The sequence below is a fragment of the Eubalaena glacialis genome, chromosome 2 (assembly GCF_028564815.1).
Source record: "Eubalaena glacialis isolate mEubGla1 chromosome 2, mEubGla1.1.hap2.+ XY, whole genome shotgun sequence".
Lineage (NCBI taxonomy): Eukaryota > Metazoa > Chordata > Mammalia > Artiodactyla > Balaenidae > Eubalaena > Eubalaena glacialis.
Genome location: NC_083717.1, coordinates 63,138,328 through 63,162,584, shown reverse-complemented (window position 1 = coordinate 63,162,584; position 24,257 = coordinate 63,138,328). Strand labels below are relative to the sequence as shown.

Sequence of the window (24,257 nt, the reverse complement as noted above, 5' to 3'; positions counted from 1 at the left end):
AAAATGGGGATAATATTATCTACATGGTCCAGCTGTTGTGAGGATTTAAAGAGGCCCCACATGGAAAGCTCCTAGCCTCTACCCTGGCCCACAGAAGCCTGCTACACTTTAGCTGTTGCTGTCTGTAACTAATGGAGAACAGGTCAGAGAACAGGTGCAGGGGCCGGATGTGCCGAGGCAGAGGCCTGACCCCCATCTCTCCCCAGGCTGGAGGTTCAAGCCTGACACCCCTATCTCCTCCCAGGCTGGAACTGGTTCCTATAAAGACAGAGCCCCAGGTCACGGGGAGGGGGTTGGGGGCGTGTCAGGGCTGCTCCCCCTTTGGGGGCCTGGGGTGGCCACTAGCCTGGCATGGGGCTGGGGGCAGGGCTGGCCCGGTGGCCGGGGTGGAAGGAAAAGGGGAAAACCAGCTAGGTGGAAATTACCCTGCGGTTGGCTCAGGCGCCCACGACACACTGTATTTATAGAGAGCTCCCAGCAGCTCTCAATGCCTCATAGTCGAATTAACCCTTTCCAGGCCACGGTACCAGCCTGGTGGCGGAGAACACTGGACTGGGGGTCAGACAGCCAGATCCGAGGTCCGGCTCTGCTGCCAGCGGCCAGGAGGGGGAGCCGGGGTGGTCAGTGACCATTCACCTGTCCCCCTAGCAGAAAATAAACTTCGGATCTTGGGAGGGTGGGACAGGGTGGGAGATGGGCAGAGATCAGACCAGCGCCCCTTTACTAGGGCCCCCGCGTGGGTCTGGACCCGGGTCAGGGGCGGGTCCCGGCCGGGTGCCCTGCCCAGCGGGCGGGCTCAGGCCTCTGCCCCAAACCTTCGCCGCGGGGCCAATCCTGCCTCTGGGGCGCACCCGGGCCGCCTTTCCGGGCCTGCAGCTTCCTCCAGCCCGCCCCGCCCCTCGGACTCCCGGGGCCGCCCCCGGACCCCTTTCGCGCCCGGCCTCGCGGCGGCGGCGGCGGCGGCGGCGACTCGGCAGCGCTCCGCCGCGTCCCCGAGTCCCGGGAGTCAGGCGCGGCGCGGTGAGTGCTTGCGTGGCGGGCTCGGCGCGCGTCCGGGCGGCCTTTGTTTGCGGCCGAGTCCTGCCCCGGGCTGCCGGGCAGCGTGCCTGCTGCAGGGCTGCTAGAGCGGGCGGTGAGCCCCGTCTCTCGCAGGGCGCCCCCACCGCAGCCCTCTCCCCGGGCCCGGGCTGGCCTCCGCGCGGGGAGCACGGTGAACCCCGGTTCTGGGTCCCGGAGGCGGCAGGGGGCTACCAGAGTCCAGCCCCGCCCCCAACCTTGCCTCCCCTCCCTGGCCGGCGGGGCCTGGGGCAGTGTGGGACCTGCCCTCCCTCGGGAAACCGCCGGAGGAGGCTGGGCGGGTGGCTGTGATCGCGGAGGCCCTGGGTGTGCAGGGGGAATAGAGGCAGATCTGTCATTGTGTTGATGATTCTGGAAAGCTTCACGAAGCCGCTAGCTGGAGCTAGGAGGGAAGTAGAGTCTCCCGGAGTCCCAGCAGAGGAAAACACCCTGACCTGACCACTAGTTCTGAGGAGGAGGAGGTGCCAGGGAGAGGAGGGCGAGGGGCTGGATCGGGGAGGGGGGTGTCCATTCTGCCTGGCCCAGAAGGATGAAGGAGTGGGCGACTGGAGGGCTTCCACGGGCAGCAGTGGGCACGAGGGGGCAGATTCTGAGAAGGATGGGCAGGGACAGCTGGCCTGGGTGAAGGGATGCATAGGTGTTGGGGGGTGGGAGGCAGAGCATGAGGGAGCAGGCGTGGGGCCATTTGGGCTTGGGAAGTCTCAGGGAGATGGTGGGTGGGGTAGGATGGAGAGGGGGTGGAGGAAAGGTAGGGACCCAGGGTGGGGACACGCTAGAGGGGAGGGGATTGAATCCCAGTGTCCCAGGTCCTCTATTGCTGCTTAGCTAGCGAATTGGCAGGTTTGGGGGCCTAAGGCAGTGAAACGCCAGAAAAGCGGATTTCTTTCTAAGCCAAACCTGCCCTAATGAGAAATGCGTGATGGATGACTCAGATATGGGATCTATCATTGAGGAAAACATTAAGCAAATAGGAAGGCAAAAACCATTGGGGAGTTGGGAGGGTTTGTTTGACTTAATTGAGAAAAACTACCTTCAAATTGGATGTGGATAATTGTAAATAAGTCTGATTTCATCATTAAATGAAGGCCCTAGGTCCTTTTCTTACATGCTGGTCTTTAGCAGTTAGCTTCTGTATTAGAAAGTAATGAAGCTGTTCTGTTTTTAAGAGAGTTCTTTATTTAGTTCAGCCTCCTCTCTGACTCCCTCTCGCCTCCCAGAAGTCCCTAGGAAATCTGATGCTGTGCAGCCTTCCTTGTAGTTTGGGGGCCTGCACACAGGTGGGTGCTTTTGGAGGCTGAGATAAATTGAAGTCTAAACTTGAATTTTAACTCTAAACATGTCCAATGGGTTGGGGTGATCTGAGTGGCAGGGCTCTGAGGCTGTGGGTATGAGTGGTGGCTCATATTTCCAGCTCTTTTGGAAATGGGAATATTTTGGGTGAGTATATTCCCTGATATCTGGAGTTCCTGAGATTAAGCATTAACACTTACGTTAACCATTAAGCATGGAAATCTTTCTCCGCTGTATTACACATATCACAGTCTGACATCAGGACACTCCTGATGTCAGTGAAATTTTCCTTCATGACTTCAGATCAGCACTGTGAACATCAGTTTTTGCACTAAGGACTTGTATAGCAAGGGGACTCTTGAGGGAGTGAGCTTTGCACTAAGTGGCTTCAGTTGATGCTTGTATTGGTCCCATGACTGACTTTGGAATTCTTTTCTCTCTTCAATGACATCACTGGTGGTTTCTCCTGCCTGCTTTCAGTGAGCTTTCCAATTCATTCCAGACTCCTGTGTTCCAAGAAATCAGACAATCCAGCTTGTTAGAGATGGGAAGCCTACATTAAAGCAAGCCCTAGGATGAGAAGGGGTTCTGGGATTTGAGGACCGCTTTTCCTTCCTGTCCTCAGCCCTCTGCACCTCTGTCTGGGCACCTGATGGAAGCAGGCTGGCTGAATGTCTGAGATACTCAGATGCCTGATAGCTGGGTCAGGTGCATGAATATTTGTGGAAAGGACAGTTATAGAAGTGTTGTCCCTTCTGTAGAGCCTGTGTCCTTATTCTGCTGAGGTTGACTTCTGAAAGTTCCGGTGGGAATTCCTCTGTCCTTTAACTGTAACCTTCTATGGCGTCGTCAATCGTCATTCTTTGGAGTAGGATTTGGGTTTGATGCTGAGCTGAGCAATACTGTTTGGGGTCAGAGACTGAGTGTGATCATAGGGCTGTAAATTGGGATTCCACAGCACCCAAAGAGACTCCTAGAAAGTGTTGTAGAACAAGTGTCTGGCTTATTGCAGGCTGCTTCTTGGTTGGACATACAGGGCTTGTGCTATGTGAAGAAAAATGACCCAAATCCAAGCAGCCTCTGAGATTAACAGAGCCTGAACCCGTGGCCCTGAGTCACGGGGTCAGGGGAGGAGGAAGAAGCGCAGGCGGGATGACGTCACTGCCCATGAGCTTATCCTCTGAGTGGGTGGCCACTTCCATTGCTGTCCTTTTCCCACACCCCCAGGGCAGGAATGACAGGGAGGTCCACTGGCAAAAGAGGGAAGGCATAGTCAGGGCCTGGGGGAGGGCAAAGAGGGTGGGAACCGGTCCATGTGATCTTTGAGAAATTTCTTTTGGTCTCGTTGGCTCAGAATGGATCAAACATCTGGAGAGGGCCACGTGTGCTTTATGTAACCCTTGCCTGCCAACCCCAGTTCTGCCACCCCTGCAGTAAGAGATTCCAGATAGGCACATTGAGTTTTCAGGTTTGGGGGCATGGGGCTGTGCTGGATGCAGTCCTATGAGGTAGGGTATCATTAGTTCCATTGTATAGATGGGTAAACTGAGGTCCAGAAAGAAGTCCCGAGCCCAAAGACATGCAGTTGGCAAATTCTGGGGCTGGGATGCTGTCTCCCTCCAGAACTGGCTCTTTCTGCCACTCTGGAGGCAGACACAGTCTTTACCCCTCATTCTGGAGCCTGGTAAGATGTGCTAAGGGTCCCCACAGCAAGGCAGAGGATTCATCTGGGGAGCTGGGGAGAGAGCAGGCCTGACCTGGGTATCCCAGAGTAGTTGTCCTTGCAGCCCAGTTGGAACCATTGCTAAGAGTTCTTACTCTTCGAGAGGCCTGGTCCTCAGCACACTCGTGCCTTTCAGGAGTCCCTCTCACACCCTCCAGTTCTGCCCAGTGCTCCCAGCCAGCTGCTCCCATTCTTCCTCATTCTCTTTGTGGTCCAGAGAATGAATGCCTCCTCCACACCCCTAATGCCTTTGGGCCTTTGGCCTTCCTGAGGCTTAGGGAGGGTATGTTGGAGGGAACCCGCTGGGAGTGGGGTTTGAGAAACATCTTTTGTTGGGAGCCTTGGAGCAGGGAGAGATACTACCTCTGGGAGGCAGGGCTCCCAGGTCACCCTAAGTCAGTGTAGGCTCCCAGGAACTGGGCCTCCCATGGGCGAGACACTGGAATGTGTGCTTATGGGGGAGGCCCTGTACTGGGGGATGTGGTGGCAGCAGGGGCAGTAGGGGCTTGAGCCCACTGGGAGGAAGAAGGGAGAGAGGACCACCAGGGATGAGCCAGACACAGAGATGGAGCTGAATTGTGATTTGCTGCTTTGGAGCTTGGGTGCTGGTGGGGTCCTAGGAGCAAAGGGGGTCAGAGAAAGAGTACTGTTCCCAGGGACCTAGATGTATAGATGTATAGCCTGACAGAGGAGGCTCAGTGCAGAGGATCCCAGGAGGCCTTTTCCCCATGCCCATGGCAATAATAACAAAAGTAGTAATAATCGTTACCACTGTTTGAGTGCTAGGGGCTTTAAGTCCTCTGTGTATGTTATTTTATTCTTACAGCAGTTCTGTGGGGTAGGGATTGTTACCTGCTTTTTAGGGATGTGGAATCAAATCTCAAAGAGGTTAAGTCATTTAAACTTGATCATGTGTCTAGCAAGTCTTCCAAGTTAGAATGTGAACCTAGGCCTGCCTGCTGTACCTGAGCTCAAACTGTACCCTGGGGCAGGCAAGGCAGCCTGATGATGCCATTTAACAGGTGAGGAATTGAGGCCCAGGGCCACTTGTGAGCAGGCCCTTAGTCACCTCTCATGGTGACTGATGACTGAGCGTGGCAGCCTACACTCGTTTCTCTAGGCTCAGATTCCCATCTCTATGATGGGCATGGAAGTGGGCACTGGACAGGTGAACTCCAAGGAGCCTTCAAACTCTGAGGACCAGTGGCGCCTGCTACACTCATGAGGAGGAATCCCTGGAGATCCAGGGGGGCTGGTGCTTAGGTGGAGAGGGGTCTGCAGCATTGTTCTGCCAGGGTGAACCTCTTTCAGGGTAGAAACCTAAAGAATGTGAAGGCAGGGAGGTGTTTAGGTAGAACACATCTGGAGTAAGTGGACCCTTCCTTGAGTGAAGTCTGGAAAGGCTTCTGGAAGGGATGGGGTTTCCAGACATATCTAGGTAGGCACGTAACAGGACTCAGCAGAAGTTGAGTGAATGCAGATATGTGTGCCACAGGCCTGCCAGGGCTTGACCTGGGATCCGCCCTCTGATTTGGTCTTATGCTCTCTCATGCCTTCCCTTCCTTTCTCCACTCCCCTCCTTCGAATCCTTTTATTCTGGCCAGACCTCTTCTGAGTTGAGTGTAGCTTTCACATTTTTCAGGGTTCTGTGTTTCTGATGGTGTGTGTGTGTGTGTGTGTGTACCTCCCGTGTGCACCCATGTGCGTATATAGCCTCTGCACACACTTCCAGTTCTGAGATGGTGTCACACTGCCTTGTCAAGTGGCTGTTGAACCCTGGAAGATGCAAACTCATTTTGTGGTGGCCCCTTAGCCAGAAGAGGGTGTGAGAGGCAGGCCAGCTGCTGTAGCAAAAGTCACCATGTTCTCAGATCTGCTGAAATGTCTACATTCTCTCTGGTTTTGCCTCCTCTGGTTCTGATGCCCTGACTTCAGTGTGGAGAGGGTGCCTCGGTGGGGATGGTCTGGCTTGGGGAGTCCAGGGGCTCTGCTCTGTCCTGTTCTCCCTCTTCCTTGTTCTTCCTATAAGCCATAAGGGAAGCAAGCTGCGGATGCCAGCCCCACTCTGCCGGGCTGGCGCTGATGACACACTGCTGTCTTGACTCACACAGAAATCACTTTGAGAGGAAGAATTGATTTCTTCTCTTGGGTGGGATTACGGGGCTGGGGAGCAGTGCCCAGTGGACAGCCTTGAACTCCAAAGGCCCAAACTGACTCATTATCAGGAAAAAGGAAGGCCAACAGGATTCCCAGGGAACTCTGGAGATCCCCTCGACTCTTTCCCCAGACTCCATTTACAGAGCACCTATACTAACTAGGACAGTTTAGATAATTTTGCTCAGTTGAGTCCTATAATTATCCTATGAGGGTAGAGTTTAAATTCCTATTGCACAAATGAGCAAACTGAGACTCAGAGAGGATGTTTTCCCAAAGTCGCATGGCTAGGAAGTGGCAGAGTCTGGATTTGAACCTATATCTCCGACTCCAGAGTCATCTTCTAAAACACCAGGGCTCACGCCTTCCATGAAGCTTCTCGTGACTACACCAGCCCAGCATGTGATCGTGGTCATAGCACAGGAAGGAGGCCAGGACCTTCCTTTGAGGGTTAGGGAGATGAAGACCCTGAGAGGCAATGGGCTTGCTCTAGGGAGCCTAGCAAGTCAGTGATAGAGCCTGGTCTAAAACCCACATAAATCTTTATGTTGCTCTTTTCCTTTTTCGTTTGTTAATACAAAAGATTTACATGCTCGTTGTCAAAGTTATAGAAGTACATCAACTAGAAGGTGGAAGTAGACCTTTACCTTCATCCCCATGCCCCAGAGTTGGGTTCACTATCACACTTCCAGACCCATTTTCTATATACAAACATTCATCCATCCATCTCGCTATCTATCTAAACACACAGGCATTCATTCATTCATTGAACAGTGCTTTGAACACTCATTATGTGCCAAGCCTTTGGTAGAACTAAGGATCCAATAGTAAATAAAGCAGACGTGGTTCCTGCTCAGGGAGGTCCCAGTATGACACGAGGTAAACAAACTGCAACGCAGAACAGGGACATCCTTAGAGTGGCAGACCTCCAACCCAGCTTTTCTGCCAAGGTGACCCTCAGGATGTCATCCAGGAAGAAGGAACTGTGTTTGCAAAAACCCTGTGAGGTAGGGAAGAGGGTCTCATTGTAAGAGACCCTGATGAGAGGTCAGTGGGAGGAGGTGAGACTGAGGAGGTGGGCAGGGCTGGACCGGGCAGGGCCCTGTATGCCATGGAGGAGCTGATTAGATATTGAAAGTGATGACATGATGCACTTTCGTTTTTACAGTAGTTTTTCTGGTTGCTGTGTAGAGTCTAGATGGGAGTATAGAACTGGGTTGGGGGACAAGAGAGAAAGTGGGGGACCGGTGAGGAGGCTTTTGTAGCCTTGCAGGCAAGAGATGATGGTGACTTGGCAGACCAGAGAGAGAAGCAGAGGTGGAGGGGAATAGAGAGAGTAAAGATATATCGGGTTGCCAAACTTTTTCTGTAAAGGGCCAGAAAGTAAATAGTTTAGGCTTTGTGACTATTGCAACTACTCAGTTCTACTGTTGTAGTGGAAAAGCAGCCACAGACAATATGTGAATGAATGAAGTGTGGCTGTGTGCCGATGAAACTTTATTTACGGATACTGAAATTTGAATTTCATGTGATTTCCATGTGTCATGAAATAGTCTTCTTCTTTTGATTTTCTAACCATTTAAAAAGGTAAACCTTGTCTTAACTGGTGAACTGAACAAAAGCAGGTGGTGAGCTGGATTTGGTGCTGGGGCTGTAGCTTGCAGACCCTTGAGATATATTTTGGGCTCAGGGATGGCTGTTCTTGGTGACGGATTGTAAGGGTGTGAGAAATCAGGTTTCTGGCTTGATCAGAGGGGGTGGAAGATGGTGCCTTTATGAAGTGGGAAGGGCTGGGGAGGAACAGGTTTGGGGGAGAAATCAAGAGTTTGAAGAGGGACATGTTAAGAGGGAGATGCCTGTGAGTCATTGGAACACAGATATTTAGGAGACAGTTGGGTTTAAGTTTGGAGCTCAGATGAGAGGTGTGGACTTGGAGAAGTAAATCTGGGAGTTGCCAGCATATAAATGATATTTAAAGCCATGGGAGTGGATGAAATCATCTAGGAAAAAATAGTAGAGAGAATTAAGGAGAGGGCCTAGGAGCAAGTTCCAGGGGGTTCAGTGCCAGAGAAGGAAGGGCCTGCACGGAAATATAGGAGATGGAGCGAGAGGTAGGTGACTAGATCTGGGACCATGGGACCATTTATTAATATAGAAATTAGGTCATATAACTCACAATATTCTTTATTCACATGACCTATGTCATGGGCTTATTTCCATGTAAGTACACCTTCTTTTGAAAGGCGGTATGCTATTCCATTATATAGATGCACCATAATTAATGTACCAGTTCCCTGTTGTTTTCCATTTTTGCTGCTGCCTGGGTATCTTTGAGAATGGAGCTAGTGTTTCTGTAAACCAGTCCCTGCCAACTATGGCCCCTGGGCCAAATCTTTTGCCACTTGTTTTTGTATAGCCCAGAAGCTAAGAATGGTTTTTACATGTCTAATCGTTGAAAAAAAAATCATGTGATTCATGAAAATTATATGCAATTCAGTTCCGAGTGTCCATAAATAAAGTTCCATTGGAACACAGCTCTGCTCATGCATTTATGCACTGTCTCTGGCTGCTTTCCTGCTGTAAGGGCAGAGTCGAGCACTTGTGACAGATAGGGGAGGGCCTGGAAAGCCTAAAACATTTGCTATCTGGACCTTCACAGAAGAAATTTGCTGACCCCTGCCTGACTCGATTCTACATCCAGAACCAGCAGTAGGTCCACACACAGGCTGAGCAGGGTATTTTGAGCGTCTCTGGGAGGACACGATCTAGAGAAAAAATTCTTTGATGCCCGAAATTCTGCCATCAGCTCTTATTTTGAGTAAACCATTGCCCTTTTAAAATGTCATCCTTTAAAATTCAAACCTCCTCTGCAAGGTTAACATTACATATGCATCAGTTAATCAAAGGTTGGGCCTACCTATGGCAACAATATTACTCCTCTACTTAAAACCCTTTCTTTCTTATCACCTACAAGCTAAATCCAAACATGACCTCCTGTTCCAGCCCTGGCTTGCCCTTTAGCTTCTCCTCCTCCTGTGACCACCATCTTACATCTCCTGTCTGCCCACATGGAAGGGCCTGCATTCCTCCAGCCTCCCACGCTGCTTCCTACCTCACTGCCTTTGCCTGGGTTTCTCCCAGTGCCTGGAATGGCCTTTCCCAGCCTGACCACCTGGGGAGCTTCAGGTCAATTTTAAGGGTTCACCTTTAGGGTTATCATGTCTCTGAGGTACCTCCAAGTGGTCCTCACTGTATCTTAAATAGTACACTGTACTGAACTGCAGTGATTTCTGTGCACTCCCCTATTGTAATGCAGGCTCCTTGAGGACAGAGACTGGCTTAGTCCTCTCTCTGTCCCCATTGCCTGCCTAACAGGCACTCAGTGAAGTGTTAAGTGAATAGCTAAATACACGAATGAATGTATATTCGAGGACTCCTTCGGCTGTAGATAATAGAAACCTGGCTCAAACTGGCTTAAGGAAAAAAAAAATAAAAGATTACTCATGTATCTGGGCAGTCTAGTCTAGCAGCTTGCTTCAGGCCTAGAGGCTGAAATGTTTTCGGGACTCAATATCCCTCCTGCCTTCACCTCTGCCTCTGTATTTGTTTGGATCAATTCTTTAGGTTATCGCTAGCTGATAGATTCATTGCCAACAGCCCCAGACCACATCCTTCTTAGCAACCTCAGCAAGAAAGAGTGTTTTCTGAGAGCGCCAGAAGCAAAGCCCTGGGAGGTCTCTGATTGGGTGTGGCTTGGCTCACAGGCTCATTCCCAAGCAAATCACTGAGTGGGGGCAGGGCAGGCATTCTCCAGTAAGCTGGGTCTGGTCACACGCTGAGGCCTGAGGCTGGGGATGAGCCCCACCAGCACCAGATGGAATGGGGTTCCCTGCAGGAAAGTGGAGCCCTGTTATCACAAGGAGCCAGCCTAGAACGAGGGAGGGGCACTCTAGAAGAAAGGATGAGGAATAAAATAAGAGAATCAAGACTGACTAGTGAAGGCAGAGAAGGTCTGCGCAGCATCTATTTTGCTTCCATATCAAGGAAAGAAGGGACAGAAGCTGTTAAGAAGGAACCGAAGTTCAGGCCAGGAGTGGAGGTGATAATCTGCTTTAAATGGATTTGTCTTCTGGCCCCTAGGATTGCGGAGTGAATTTGGAGATAAGATCTCTGAGAAGCTATCAGGGATATTTCAGGACAACTGGGGTAGACGGGGTGGGGGGAAGGGGAAGGTGTGGGTCGCAGCATTCCAGTTTCCCACTGTGTACAGAATCAATCCAGGGTCCCTAACCGACCCCTGAGCACCTCCCTTGCCTCATCTCCTGACTGCCTCTCCTCGGAGTCCCAGTCTTCCCAGAATATGCTGTGGGTGCTTGCTCCTCCGTGACTTTGCTGGTGCTGCCCCCTGTGCCAGACAGCTGAAATGTCTCCTCCTCTATGAGGTCCAACTAAACCTCCCCACTCCTCCATGAAGTGCTTGACCCTCCATTCCCGTAATACTGGCTATAAACCTGCATCATGTTTGTTGTGTGAATGGATAAATGAGTGCTGGAAGACCTAAGATGGGCAAATAACCAGTTTTATGGGGAATAAGGTAGATTATGGGAAGAACAGATTGGTGACCTTAATCCCTGACAAAACCCTGGAACTAATTGTCAATTGAGCACTTGAGGAAGAGTCCAGCTTCTTCAAATGAGCCTTTTTTCTGGTTCTTCTCCACTTGAGTGGTACCCCACCAGAAGCAGTGACACTTTGGGGATGAGATAGACGGGCAGCTGGGTGAATGGCAGCACAAGTAGGAAAACTTGTAACCCCAAAGCCCTGAATAGTGGATGGACGTTGATCCTGGGGCAGACCCTAGTGCTGTAGGGCTTTCCTGTTCCTGTCCTCTCCCTGAGGACCTTGATGACACAAGAAACAAAGTGGGGAGAGGAGGGCAACCTTTTTAGATAAATTCATTTGTTCTCTTCTTCATCTACCAAAAAATTATTGAGCACCTTCTATGCACCAGGTACTGTCAAAACAGTACTTCAAAAACGGCATCGTTACATAACATCGTGGCATGGTTACATAACACTGTGACTGCACTTAATGCCACCAAATTGTACACTTAAAAATGGTTAACATGGAAATTCCCTGGCCGTCAAGTTGTTAGGACTACACGCTTTCACTGCCGAGGGCCCAGGTTCGATCCCTGGTTGGGGAACTAAGATCCCACAAGCCATGGGGTGAGGCAAAAAAGAAGAAAAAAAGGTTCAAATGGTAAACTTCATGTTGTGTGTATTTTGCCATAATTAAAAAATATATATCATGGCAGTTGGAGTGAGGGACTCAGCTTAACTGGATGAAATGTAATTGTAACAAATGAAACATCCTATAAAAGTCCACCCCTTCCCTGAAGTTTTCAGAAGAGGATGACAGAGATGTGGATCTGCAGCAATGTGAGCAAATGACTTCTGGTTGTTGGCCACAGATTTGACAGTCTATTATTTTGGGTTGTTTTGGTGAAAAATGTGGCATGGCTGCCCAGTATGACCTCTACCAGGGAGAGGAAGATCTAATACTTGCAGGGCTGTTATAAGGGAGGGGGCAGACTTGTTCTGCATGCTCCAAGGGGTCGAATGAGGAATGATATGCGCTGACAGACTTTGGCTCAGTAAAAGGTAGAGCTTTCCACCAATGAGAGCTGCTCAAAAAAGCCAGTGAATTTCTTTGGGAGGTAGTGGGTGCCCGTCACTAGAGGGAGCACACAGAGCTTGTGGGAGTGGCCAGAGAAAGCTTCCCCGTTCTGCGACCTGACCATTAACTTCTGCATCTTCTTCAGGATTTGTTGGGTGGGGGACCTCTTCTCATTCCATGAGCTCCCTCAGTGATCCCAACTTTGGCTTCCATGAACAGCTCCCCCGTCCTGTTCTGAGTTCCAGCTCTGTGTGTCCAGGAATCCATCAGACATTTTGTCATGGATGATCCATTCCAAGCCCAATCAGAATTGTTCTTCCCCCTCATTTCCAGGTCTCCCCATCTTCTATGTGTGACACACGCACCCATTGGTTGAAGCCTTCAGTACATCCTTGGCTCTTTCAGCCCCTCGCATACAAACAATCCCTAAGACCAGTCATGTCTACCCTTGAAATATCTCCTAAGCTGTGCCCAGGTATCATTAAGTGACTCTGATGAGATAGTGTTCAGTTCATGTTTTGAAACACCTATTTTAGATGTGGTTTCCTTTTGCTGCTCTGAGCAGTAGCAATTTTCACGGGGTGGAAAGAGGGGGAAGAGAAGGCGGGAGAGGAAGGGAGGGATGAGTCCCTAAATTAGTCACTTCAGATGCTGTAAGAAAGACCCAAAATAACGGTGACGCTAGAATAGATGCTTATTCTCACCCAAGTGACAGTCCGGATATGTCCAGGGCTGATACTGCAGCCACTCAGGGGCCTTCTGTCCTGCTGTTCTGCAGTCCCCAGGGTGTTGCCTTTGGCAGCATGGTCCTAGATGGCTCACCACGTCTGTGTTCCAGCCAGTGGGAAGGGGGAGGAGAAGAGAGAGGGTATGCTCCTTCTCGTTAAAGGCATGCCCCAGAAGTTGTACACATCAGTTCCTCCCACATCCTATTAACCAGAAAATGATCACATGGCCATACCCTGCTGCAAGGCAGGCTGGGATCTGTAGTCTTTAGCCAAGAGGCCCTGTGCCTAACAAAATATTCTACAGAAGAGGAAGAGAATAGATGTAAGGGGAACACTAGTGGTTTCTACCACAGTCATTTTGTACATTTCAGTGTGACCTGCATGGCAGTTAATTGGCTAGACCTTAAGGATAGAGTACATGAAGGCTTAACGTACTAATGAAGTTCCATTAGCATCCAGTAAAGCGTTTTTTCTTTTATAGATGGGAACATTGAGCTCAGAGAGGGGAAGTCACCTATTAAGACTGCACAGCAAAGTGTCAGAACTGGGACTAGAACCCAAACTTTGGGCTCACTTTTTACTGTTGCAAAGAGATCTGGCTGAGAGGCAGACAAGCAGTGCCAGGAGGACAGGTCTCCTGGGACTGGGGAGAGACCACCTTTCCCAGCCTGTCTACCTGGGGAGCTGCTCATCATTTGTCAGCACTCACCTTTAGGGTTATCATATCTCTGAGATGCCTCCAAATAGCCCTCACTGTATCTTAAACAGTACTCTGTACGGAGCTGCGGTGATTTCTGTGCACTTCCCTATTGATGCAGGACAGACGCAGCTTAGTCCTCTCTGTTCCCAGTGCCTGCCTACCAGGCACTTGGTGAATAGTTAAGTGAATAACTAAATACACAAATGAATGTATATTCAAGGACTCCTTCAATTGCAGGTAATAAAAACTTAGCTCAAACTGGCCTGAGGGGGGGAAAAAATGATTGGCTCAAGTATCTGGGCAGTCTAGGTGTGCAACTTGCTTCAGGCATAGCTGGATCCAGGGGCTTAACTGCTGTTTTCAGAAGCTGTGCTTCTATCCTATGCTGGCTAGCAAAGATTGACACTGGTTATGTGGCTTGACCCTTCTTGCCCTCTCTGTGGGAAATGTCCAAGCAGCCCCTGCAGGAATTGGAAAGAGGCAGGGGGTTAAGAGAATATGGGGTGTTACTGGTGGTCATGGTAGGGGCAAGGAGTTCCTCTCTTGGATATCCCCAGGTCCAGGGCATCTTGGTATAGAGCCCAGCCTCAGCCCTTGATTTTTGGTTTTGGCTTTATGGGGGTACATCTTGGGTCATCTCTTGGGAGCTTCCCTGTGGCTCCACCTCTGCTGAGGTTGGATGCACTTACTGTACCCTCAGGCCAAGGGTGGCCTGGCCCCCTCACTCCTGCTCCTCTGGGAAAGCCAAGGCACCCTGTGGTCTTTCCTGGCAGGGTTCCGTGGAGTTCCCACATTCGGCTGGAACTGGGGTTGATGAGGGGGAAGGAGGAGGAGGAGGAAGAACCGGCTGCTGACTCACTGGGAGGGGCGGTACATGCTGACTCCAGGGCAGGTCCTGCCTGGGGATGACAATTCCCCTTTGTAGAAAAGGTGGGCAACGTGGTATGAATGCAGCGTGAGGTCTGTGTGTCTCCATGGGGCTGTGTGTACTGGGCAGCCCATCTGTCCCACTGGTCACAGGCCATGCTCCCATTCCCTGGCAACATCTTGTCTCTGAGATGTGTTCCTCCCTCCTGCCCTCAGCTCTGGGAGCCCAGCTATTGGGGTGGGAGTCTCTTGGTGTCCTCGGTTCTGGTCTGTCAAGGGCCTCTCCCCAGGGAAAGCATGAGAGTGGGAACTTCCCTGAGTCCAGAGTCTAGGAAGGGAGTTGAAGGGAGCAAATCCAATGCCCACCCCTGGGAACCTCTCATCCTCCCTCTGGAAGGAAGGACAGCTCGGCCCTTGGGGAACCTGATAGGTCTGGTCAGAAGAGAGGTGCTCCCTGACCCCCCCACATTCGTGGAGGTGGCAGGCAGTCCCAAGCGACCCTGGCAAGTACAACCCAGTGGCAGGAATTAGCTTGATGGATGAAGGAGAAGTCATAAGAAAGGTCTCGAGTGCCAGGCAGAGGAGTGTGGGTTTACTCCCGCGGTAAATAGGGAACCATGAGAGGTCCCTGTGGGGGAAGGATGTGAGCAGATTCCTGCCTCAGGTCCTAAGAGGAGACATGTGAAGTGTGGGGTTGTCAGGGACGGACTGGAGGGTCTCAGGAGGATCACAGGAGTGCTGGTCGCACAGGTCAGGGTGGGAGACGGTGGGCATGGGCAGCAGTGGGAAGAGTGAGGGAGGCCCAGGAAGGACAGGCCTTGGTTCTGTCTGGGGGTGAAAGAAAGGAAGGGAGACTTGGAATCTGGGAGCTTGTTAACCTTAGTCCCTGTGATTCCTTCAGTGGGCAGGCAAGCATGGCAGGCCGCTGCCTGCCAGCACTTCCTCTGGGCCGTGGTGGCCCTTGTAGGCAGGATGTGGCGCCCGCCAAGGGTGACTTTATGAATGGAGCGTGAAGGCTGCTGACTCAGCAGGCGGCAAGGCTTTGAGGCCGCCAGGTTTGGACCGGAAGTGTCTGGGAAGGAAGTGGCTGCTCAGGGCTTCCCCGCCGTGGACAGCTGGGGGTGGAGGATGGGCTGGGCAGGATGCACCCGGCTTGGCTAAGGGACTCCCTCAGCTCAGCTGCTGGGTGTATGTGTATGGGGTGGGGAGTGGGGTGCTAGGCTGGGATTGGGAGGGTTGAGGCTGCGTGCCTGTGACTGGAATTGATGCTAATGGCTGTTGATGACATTTGCTCCTTGGAAGGGCAGAGAGGTGTGTCAGAAGGTGGGGAACTCAAACCCTTCTCATCTGTGCTCGCTGGCAAATTACATCACATTAACGAAGTCCCCTCCCTTATCTGGGCTTTAATTTTTTTCTTCTTGCAGAATGGGACCAAGTCAGGCAGCCCGGCTCCCTGGGTGGTTTGGAGAATGTGAAACCTTTTATATTTTTGTGAAATCGTGTTGGATAGCATGAATCGACCCTGGTGACGTGGTTTGGTCAGGAGCTGGCACGAACAATCAGGCAGCAGCTGTGGGACACAGGGAGAAGGGGGACAGCTTGGTGGGGCTGGGGGCGGGCAGGAGGGCAGCCAGGACCAGGAGCAGGGCTGGACCCAGGGAGGTCTGGGCCTCCCTGGCTCAGGTCTGACGTGTATCACAGAAATACCTCACTCGGTCCTGACTCCGCTTGGGGGGTCAGCCCCAGTCCAGGCCTCGTCCATTTCTGATCGGTCTTGGGCACTCAATACACACAGGTTAAACTAGCCAGTGTCCTTTCCCTTCAGCCCCGTACTCATATACCAGGCTGCCTTCTAGAAGTCTCACCTGGAATTTCCTGCACAAACACTGCTCACTGTACGTGCCCTACACTGAACCCTTCCACATTCTCTGTCTCCGTGAGTGCCCCACCTGGTCACTGGGCTTAAAACCACGGACACCCTGACTGCTCCCTCTCTCTCTCCCCTGTCCTACCATGCTGTCGCTTTCCCCCAGACCTGCTTTGTCTCTTCTGTCCAGCTCTTCTCATTTATCCTGCACATGCTGTCAGAGTAATCTTTAGGAACCACAGCTCTGACCATATCCTTTCCTCTATTCCAGAACCTTCAGTGGCTCCCAGCTGCCTTTAGGATAAACTTCCAACCTCTTAGCCAATCTCTAAGTCTTATTCTCCCCGACTAGCTGTTGTCTTGAGCCAATCCGTGTACATCCTTGGCCTGAGCAGGCAGACTTGCCTTGCCGCCTTGCCTCTCCTTCCTTTTGTTTGCATACTAACATCTTAGAAGGGGTGGGTCCCAGCTGCCCCCTGCCCTGCTCCCCTGATCCAGCCTCCCCAGTGACTCACTTCCCTCCTGCCAGCATCTCTCAAAATATCCCTCAGCAGGGAGCCTTGTGCGGGTGTAGGAGGGAGGACCTCCCAGCGGGCAGTTGCAGCCTTCCACCAAGCTGGTCCAGGGGAGATGAGGTGAGAGAGGGCCTGGGGAGGACATTTTGTGACAAAGGCCTCACTTCCTCTTCCTCGCAGGCAGGGGCAGCCTTCCACCACGGAGAGCCCAGCTGTCAGCTGCCTCACGGGAAGATGCTGTGTGGACCAGGCAGCACGGGTATGCGTGTGGCCACTGCCCTGGGAGTGCTGTGGTTCTGCCTCGCAGGTGAGGGGAGCAGAGTGGGGCCTGGAGGTGGGGGAGGAGGGGACCACTCCCACCAAGCCTCTCTGTCTAGCAGGGCTGGGGAGGTTTTGGCTAACCTCCTCCATCTCCTCTCTGCCCTGTCCACCTCGTTCCTACCTCTGGGATCCAACAGGCAACTTACTTTACATTTTTAGCCTCTGTTTTCTCTTTGGTAAAATGGTAATGTGAGCACTAAATGTGATAACACTGTTTCTCGAACAAACTGTATGTGTGCTTCCTCCCCAGGGCCTTTGCACATACTGTTCCCTCTGCCTGAAACTTTCTGCCCCTGAATGTCTGCATGACTTGATCCCTTATTTCATTCAAGCCTTTGCTCAAATGCCACCTTCCCCAGGCTTTCCTGGCTACCTGTATAAAATAGCTCATCTTCCCTCCCTTTCCCCGACCTTACTTCATGCTTCTTCCCAACATTTATCTCTACCTGACATATTATATGTTTGCTTGCTTATTGCCTGCTCTGCTCAAAGAGCAGGATGTATCCCCAGGGCCAAGACTGATGCCAGCCACATAGCAGGTGTGTAAATCTTCCCACACAGTTCTTGGCACAGAGTTAGCATTCAATAATGGCAGCTACTTTAATAACAGCATCATCATAATTCAAATCCTAATCAGTTTCTGCTCTTAGGGAGAGTTTGCCTTCTCCCGCCAAGGGGAAGACAAAGTTGAGTGTCTGGTGCCATCTGGTGGTCGGAAGGAGGAAGCACCGCTTTACCCAGAGCTATTGATCCTTTGATTTCTTTAGACAAAGGGCATTGTCTGGGTGATTCCTCCAGCTTCATCCCCCAAATGCCCGATACAAGGGGCACCCTGTTGGTCTCCAACTGGAGAGCTGGCCTGTGGCACCTGGCATTGTGGCAAGAGATCCAATGCCCACTTAAGACCTTTAGAGATCACTACACACTGCAAAGATGATGATACCCACTCCCTGTATGTTATTCATGATGAAAATACTAACTATAAAATGCTATTTTTCTAAGTGTGAGAAACCTTTAATGAGTGCAGTATTCAGTTAGCTTTGTTTCGAGACTGTTTGATCTTCACATTTTTGAGTGTGCCTGCTTTGCTGGTGCCCAAAGCACACAATCTAACCATTACCCAAGAATGGCAGTGCCAGGCTAGGGGACACATCTCACCAAAGGAAAAGCTATCAGGAACCCCTACTTAACTTTCCAGGGCTCTAAAAGAAGAGCTGGACTGGAGGCAGAGGTGACTGGGTGGGAGGCTGCAGGGTAAATCCACAGGATAGAGGGCAGGGGTAGGAGCGGGGGAACCTGCCCCACCGAGCTTTTCTCTGGTTATGTCATACTCTTTTTTCATTCCCTTTCAATCTCAGCTTAATATCTCTTTATGGAGAAAGTAGCTCACCACCATATTTAAATGCATGGGTATTCTTTCTTTCTTGCATAAAAACTAATAATGTGTATTTAGGAAAAGAAAAATGAAAAAGCACTTGTGATTCTTTCTCATCCAGAGAAAACCACTAATAACATTTTGGTGCATACTTTTTTAAGACTCCCTTTTTACAATTTATAAAGATAATATATATTTGGGAAATGCAACCAGCACAGACAGGTGTAAAATACCTGCCAGAGTTTCGAAAAGCTACCTCCTTGCTTTCTACCCATTGGCTTGCTTTCTTCCTTCATACCCCTAATCACATACTAATAAGAATTTGTGTGCTAGTTTGTCCCTCTCTCCCACTAAAACGTAAGCTCTGTAGGGGTGTGACCTTGGTGTTGTTCTCCGTGGCATTCCTAACTCTTACCCCTGGAATAGTGGGTGCTTACTATATTCCTGCTGATTGAATTAGAACCAAAGGTAATAAACTCTTAGGCCTTAAAAAAAGGGGTGGGGGGGTGGACAGGGCCTGAAGTTAACCCGGAAGGGGAGGGGGACTAGGGAGGCCCGGAGTGTCCCATCCCCTCCTCACCGTCCCACCCCACCAACCCCATCCCCAGGCGCCGCAGTGGAAGTCCGGATCCCTGAAGACCCCGTGGTGGCCCTCGTGGGCACTGACGCCACCCTGCGCTGCTCCTTCTCGCCCGAGCCCGGCTTCAGCCTGGCACAGCTCAACCTCATCTGGCAGCTGACAGACACCAAACAGCTGGTGCACAGCTTCGCCGAGGGCCGCGACCAGGGTAGCGCCTATGCCAATCGCACTGCGCTCTTCCCAGACCTGCTGGCTCAGGGCAACGCGTCCCTGAGGCTGCAGCGCGTGCGCGTGGCTGATGAGGGCAGCTTCACCTGCTTTCTGAACATCCGGGACTTTGGCAGCGGCAGCGCCGCGGTCAGCCTGCAGGTGGCAGGTGAGAGCCGCGAAGGGGGGGGTGCCCTCCCTTTTGCACACCCCTCGTACTTCCGTCAGCTCCTTTACCCACTGCCCCAGGGCTGACCCGTGTCCTCACAGCCCCAGGCACCTTTCCCCTCCACTGTGTCCCGCTGCCCTTGCCTTACCTTGACCTCTGCCCTCTACCCTCTGCTCCCCTCCAGCCCCCTACTCAAAGCCCAGCCTGACCCTGGAGCCCAACAAGGACCTGCGGCCCGGGGACACGGTGACCATCACGTGCTCCAGCTACCGGGGCTACCCCGAGGCCGAAGTGTTCTGGCAGGATGGGCAGGGTGCGCCCTTGACCGGCAACGTAACCACGTCGCAGGCGGCTAAGGAGCAGGGCTTGTTCGACGTGCGCAGTGTCCTGAGGGTGGTGTTGGGCGCTAATGGCACCTACAGCTGCCTGGTGCGCAACCCCGTGCTGCAGCAGGACGCTCATGGCTCTGTTACCATTACACCGCATAGAAGCCCCACAGGTTTTTGTTTTGTTTTCTTAAATGTCCCCCTGGGGGTGGTGGTGGTCCTGTGTGCAGGGGTCACGGTATCTGAATCTAGCTCCATACCTTCAGTCTCCCGGAACAGTGAGATGCCTAATAATAATAACGGAAAAGATAAACAGGGTGCATAGGCGGCAATCTAACCGTGGTGGGAGTGGGTGAGGGTGATGATTACAGGTCCTCTCAGCTCTCTGGGTCCCCTGACTCCAGGGCCCTGGAAACCTCTGGAGAGAATGGAGAAGCATTCAGATCTCAGAAGAGAGAGGAAGGATAGGAGAGGGAAATGGATCCTGGCGGAAAGGGGAGTTTTGCTAGGGCTGGAGGCTGCTCCAGGCCGGGTACCCCCCCCCCCCACCCCGGGGATGGACCTTCTCAGGCCAAGGCCAAACTGCTGTGATTCTTGTCAGAAGATTAGGGAGACTCCACGTCTGGAAGTGCTGAGACTTAATCTGTTTTTAGGTCTGGGGAGAAAATTGGAAGATGGAACGGGACCTGGGGGTTGATGGAGGAGGAGCAGGGTGCTGTGGGGTGGTAGCCCAGAGTGTTGGCGCCCCTCCTCACTGCCTGCCGCTCCAACCTCGCCCTCAGGCGCTGTGGAAGTCCAGGTTCCCGAAGACCCCGTGGTAGCCCTCGTGGGCACTGACGCCACCCTGCGCTGCTCCTTCTCGCCCGAGCCCGGCTTCAGCCTGGCACAGCTCAACCTCATCTGGCAGCTGACAGACACCAAACAGCTGGTGCACAGCTTCGCCGAGGGCCGCGACCAGGGTAGCGCCTATGCCAATCGCACTGCGCTCTTCCCAGACCTGCTGGCTCAGGGCAACGCGTCCCTGAGGCTGCAGCGCGTGCGCGTGGCTGATGAGGGCAGCTTCACCTGCTTTCTGAACATCCGGGACTTTGGCAGCGGCAGCGCCGCGGTCAGCCTGCAGGTGGCAGGTGAGAGCCGCGAAGGGGGGGTGCCCTCCCTTTTGCACACCCCTCGTACTTCCGTCAGCTCCTTTACCCACTGCCCCAGGGCTGACCCGTGTCCTCACAGCCCCAGGCACCTTTCCCCTCCACTGTGTCCCGCTGCCCTTGCCTTACCTTGACCTCTGCCCTCTACCCTCTGCTCTCCTCCAGCCCCCTACTCAAAGCCCAGCATGACCCTGGAGCCCAACAAGGACCTGCGGCCCGGGGACACGGTGACCATCACGTGCTCCAGCTACCGGGGCTACCCCGAGGCCGAAGTGTTCTGGCAGGATGGGCAGGGTGCGCCCTTGACCGGCAACGTAACCACGTCGCAGATGGCTAACGAGCAGGGCTTGTTCGACGTACGCAGTGTCCTGAGGGTGGTGTTGGGCGCTAATGGCACCTACAGCTGCCTGGTGCGCAACCCCGTGCTGCAGCAGGATGCTCATGGCTCTGTCACCATCACAGGTAGGGGCAGACGAACAGCTGGGGAAGGATAGAGGGGGCCATTGCCTTTTTTTTTTTTTTCTTTTTTTTTTTATAGAAATGTGTTTGGCTTTTTTTTTTTAAATTAATTAATTAATTTATTTTTTTATTTTTGGCTGTGTTGGCTCTTCGTTTCTGGGCGAGGGCCTTCTCCAGTTGTGGCAAGCGGGGGCCACTCTTCATCGCGGTGCGCGGGCCTCTCACCATCGCGGCCTCTCTCGTTGCGGAGCACAGGCTCCAGACGCGCAGGCTCAGCAGTTGTGGCTCACGGGCCTAGCTGCTCCGCGGCATGTGGGATCCTCCCAGACCAGGGCTCGAACCCGTGTCCCCTGCATTAGCAGGCAGATTCTCAACCACTGCGCCACCAGGGAAGCCCCGGGGCCATTGCCTTTTATCTCGACCCTGAGCTGGAATTTAGGTAGGCTTGGGTGGTCAGAAGACTTAAAACATTTTCATACATTTCAAGTGTTTCAAACTCTCCCCCAAGAAGTCCTTAAGGGACTTGCTTTATCGAGCTCATAGGAATCATTTGTAGTGTTTGCCCTTCTAAGAGTGTCTTAGGTGGTACTTGTGCTTCTTGTACAGGGGACTGAGTACCTGCCTGGATCTGGAGGTGTGGGCGGGAGTTCTGGAGCAGCCACAAGGCATAGCTCTGGAGTGCTTTCCTACGGTAACCTCTCCAAGTGCTGGGAAGGTGTTGCTACATCACCATCTGATGCTGGGCACCATCTGACTGCGAGGCCCTGAGAGACAGCTGGGCCTCTCCAGGTGGCCATACCCCTCACCCCATCAATGTCAGCTCTCCTGATGGAGTTGAGCGGGACCCAGGCAGCCTTTGGAACAGCCGGGCTCTCTCTGCTGCCCCCATGTGGTCAAACACTAGATCAACACCGCCCCTTTGGCAGTTGCCTCAATCTCTGGTTTTGGGGTCCTAGCCCAGACACACTTCCCTTCCTTTAGTGCCCACCTGAGTGGGCATCCCTCTGTGAAGAGGGCTCAGGCCCACACTCAGGCCAGGGGAGGCAGTCTTCATCCTTGTTTGGACCTCATTCTGGCTCCTCTGTCCCTCCTCATGGGCCAACTAAGCTTTCCCAGGGGTCTCCCTGCATTCTCTGGGGTCAGGACAGCAGGTTCTGTCCATCTGGTTCTCCTATTTTCTCTTCCATGACTTCCACCCGACCCGCAGCCCATGCAAGTCCTGATCCCCCTGGTGGCCAGTTTCTGCATAAGCCTCAGGATTCACAGACTTATTCCTATCTTCCTGTTCCCCCCACTTACATGGACATTACATCAGAAATATTACAGAAATATTAGATAGAGCAGGATTGACAGAGAATGTGAAGCTTTCAGAGAAGAGGGGTTGGTCAGAATGGGCTGGAGTTTCAGGAGAAGTCTCTAGGGACAGGTGGGAGTTGAGGGGACCTTGAAGGATTGGTGAACTCTGTGATAATTTGCACACTGAGCTGAATTGGATATTTGCCACACTGTGTAGAAAGGGCTTGTGAATATAAATGTGGTTATACTCGTGTACCTGAAGATGCAGGTCTGAGCCCTACTCTGTCCTTGACTGGTGGGATGAGGGCAAGGCTGACCTGTGCTCCAGGCACCAACAACAGCCTAGGGGTGGACATAGCAAGAGCCCCTCCTCCCGGGTACTTCTGTGGCTCTGCTCCATGCTTTGTTGCAGGAGTCCCACCCTGGGATCCCCAGGGGTTTCTTCAGTGTGCTTCATGGACCGACCCCTCATGTCAGCTGCCATCCTCCTTTCCTGCTCCTGCTCACTGGGGACATTTACCCCACCTAAGAGAAGAATCTTTATTGAAAATTTTAGTAGCTAACATTTAAAGTGCTTTCATTTCACAAATGAGGAAACTGGAACCCAGAAAGAAGAGAGAACTTTCCCAAGGCCACAGGCTAGCACAGTGGCTCTCTTTTGGTGATTAGACACCTCTTTGAAAATTGGATACATGATAAATGCAGTCATTTGCATTTAAGTTTTGAGGGTTTGTGGCCCCTCTAAACTCAAACACGGGGGTCTGTGGACCTTGGCTCCGGAAGCCTGCAGTGAGCAGATGAAACGGACCAGAATCCAACTTTTAGCCTCTCAGCCTCATTTTCTCTCCTCCCCACCACCCAGCCTCCTGTTTTTGTGAGAGCAGGTCTGGCCTACTTTGGAGCCCTTGGCCTGTATTTTGCTTCAGGCAGCTTTGAGCCCTGTTAAACACTCTGGGATTCAGACTTTCAGTCCTCCAGCCTGGTCTCTCCCGCACCTGCGGGTGCTGTATGTGGAGGGGACTTTATGGAGCAAACACTGGACATGGAGCCTGGAGATGCAGGTCTGAGCCCCGCTCTGTCCTTGACTGGTGGGATGAGGGCAAGTCTGACCTGTGCTCCAGGCACCAACACCAGCCTGAGGGTGGACATAGCAAGAGCCCCTCCTCCTGGGTATTTCCGTGGCTCTGCTTTCCTGCAGGAGCCCCACCCTGGGATTCCCAGGGGTCCCTTCCATGAGCTTCAGGGACTGACCCTCCAGGCCCCTCGTATCAGCTCCTGTCCTCCTCCCCTGCTCCTGCTCGCCAGGGTGATGGGTCCCTTTGCTGCCAATATCCAGAGCGGCAGCGTTGCCAGCCATGCCCGTTGAAAGTGACGTCGGCTGCAAATCCCTGCATCTGTGTCACGGTCTCCACTGCCCAAGGGTTCATGGCACTGCTGTCTGCTCTGACAGCACCTTCTACAGGAGCTGCCTTCCCCCTGGCTTTTGTTAGATTTGTTGTCTCCAGGGCCTCTGCTCAGGACCCCGCGTGGGTCCTGGGACTGGGCTGGAGGATGGTGTGCTCAGAACAGCTGCTGGCCCTGACCCAGTTGAGGGTGGCTCAGCTCCTTCCCTCTGCCCTGAGATAGCTAACAGGAGGGCCCTCAGCATTTCGCAGAAACATTCCCCTGGCAAGTCTCCTCCTCTTGGGTAAACCCAGAACCTTCACTCTGGCACCCTCAGTGTCCGCCCTCATCTTTACACGGGAATCTGCAAACATCTTCTGTCAAGGGCTGGATAAT

General features: G+C 52.5%; 1 protein-coding gene across 3 annotated transcripts in view; it reads left to right on the top strand.

The window, feature by feature from the left end:
• Window positions 1-741: 741 nt before the first annotated feature.
• Window positions 742-24,257, top strand: part of CD276 (CD276 molecule) — a 29,167-nt gene continuing 5,651 nt past the window's right edge. Inside the window, exons 1-6 of one of the 3 annotated variants that reach the window (XM_061180078.1) lie at window positions 742-1,020; window positions 16,781-16,907; window positions 18,905-19,252; window positions 19,437-19,751; window positions 20,361-20,705; window positions 20,889-21,185. In XM_061180078.1, coding sequence (XP_061036061.1) covers window positions 16,835-16,907; window positions 18,905-19,252; window positions 19,437-19,751; window positions 20,361-20,705; window positions 20,889-21,185 — 1,378 coding nt within the window. In that variant the 5' untranslated portion in view covers window positions 742-1,020; window positions 16,781-16,834. Of the gene's footprint in view, window positions 1,021-15,728; window positions 15,757-16,780; window positions 16,908-18,904; window positions 19,253-19,436; window positions 19,752-20,360; window positions 20,706-20,888; window positions 21,186-24,257 lie in introns of those variants that run through there. The other 2 variants (XM_061180080.1, XM_061180079.1) reach the window with 2 other exon arrangements.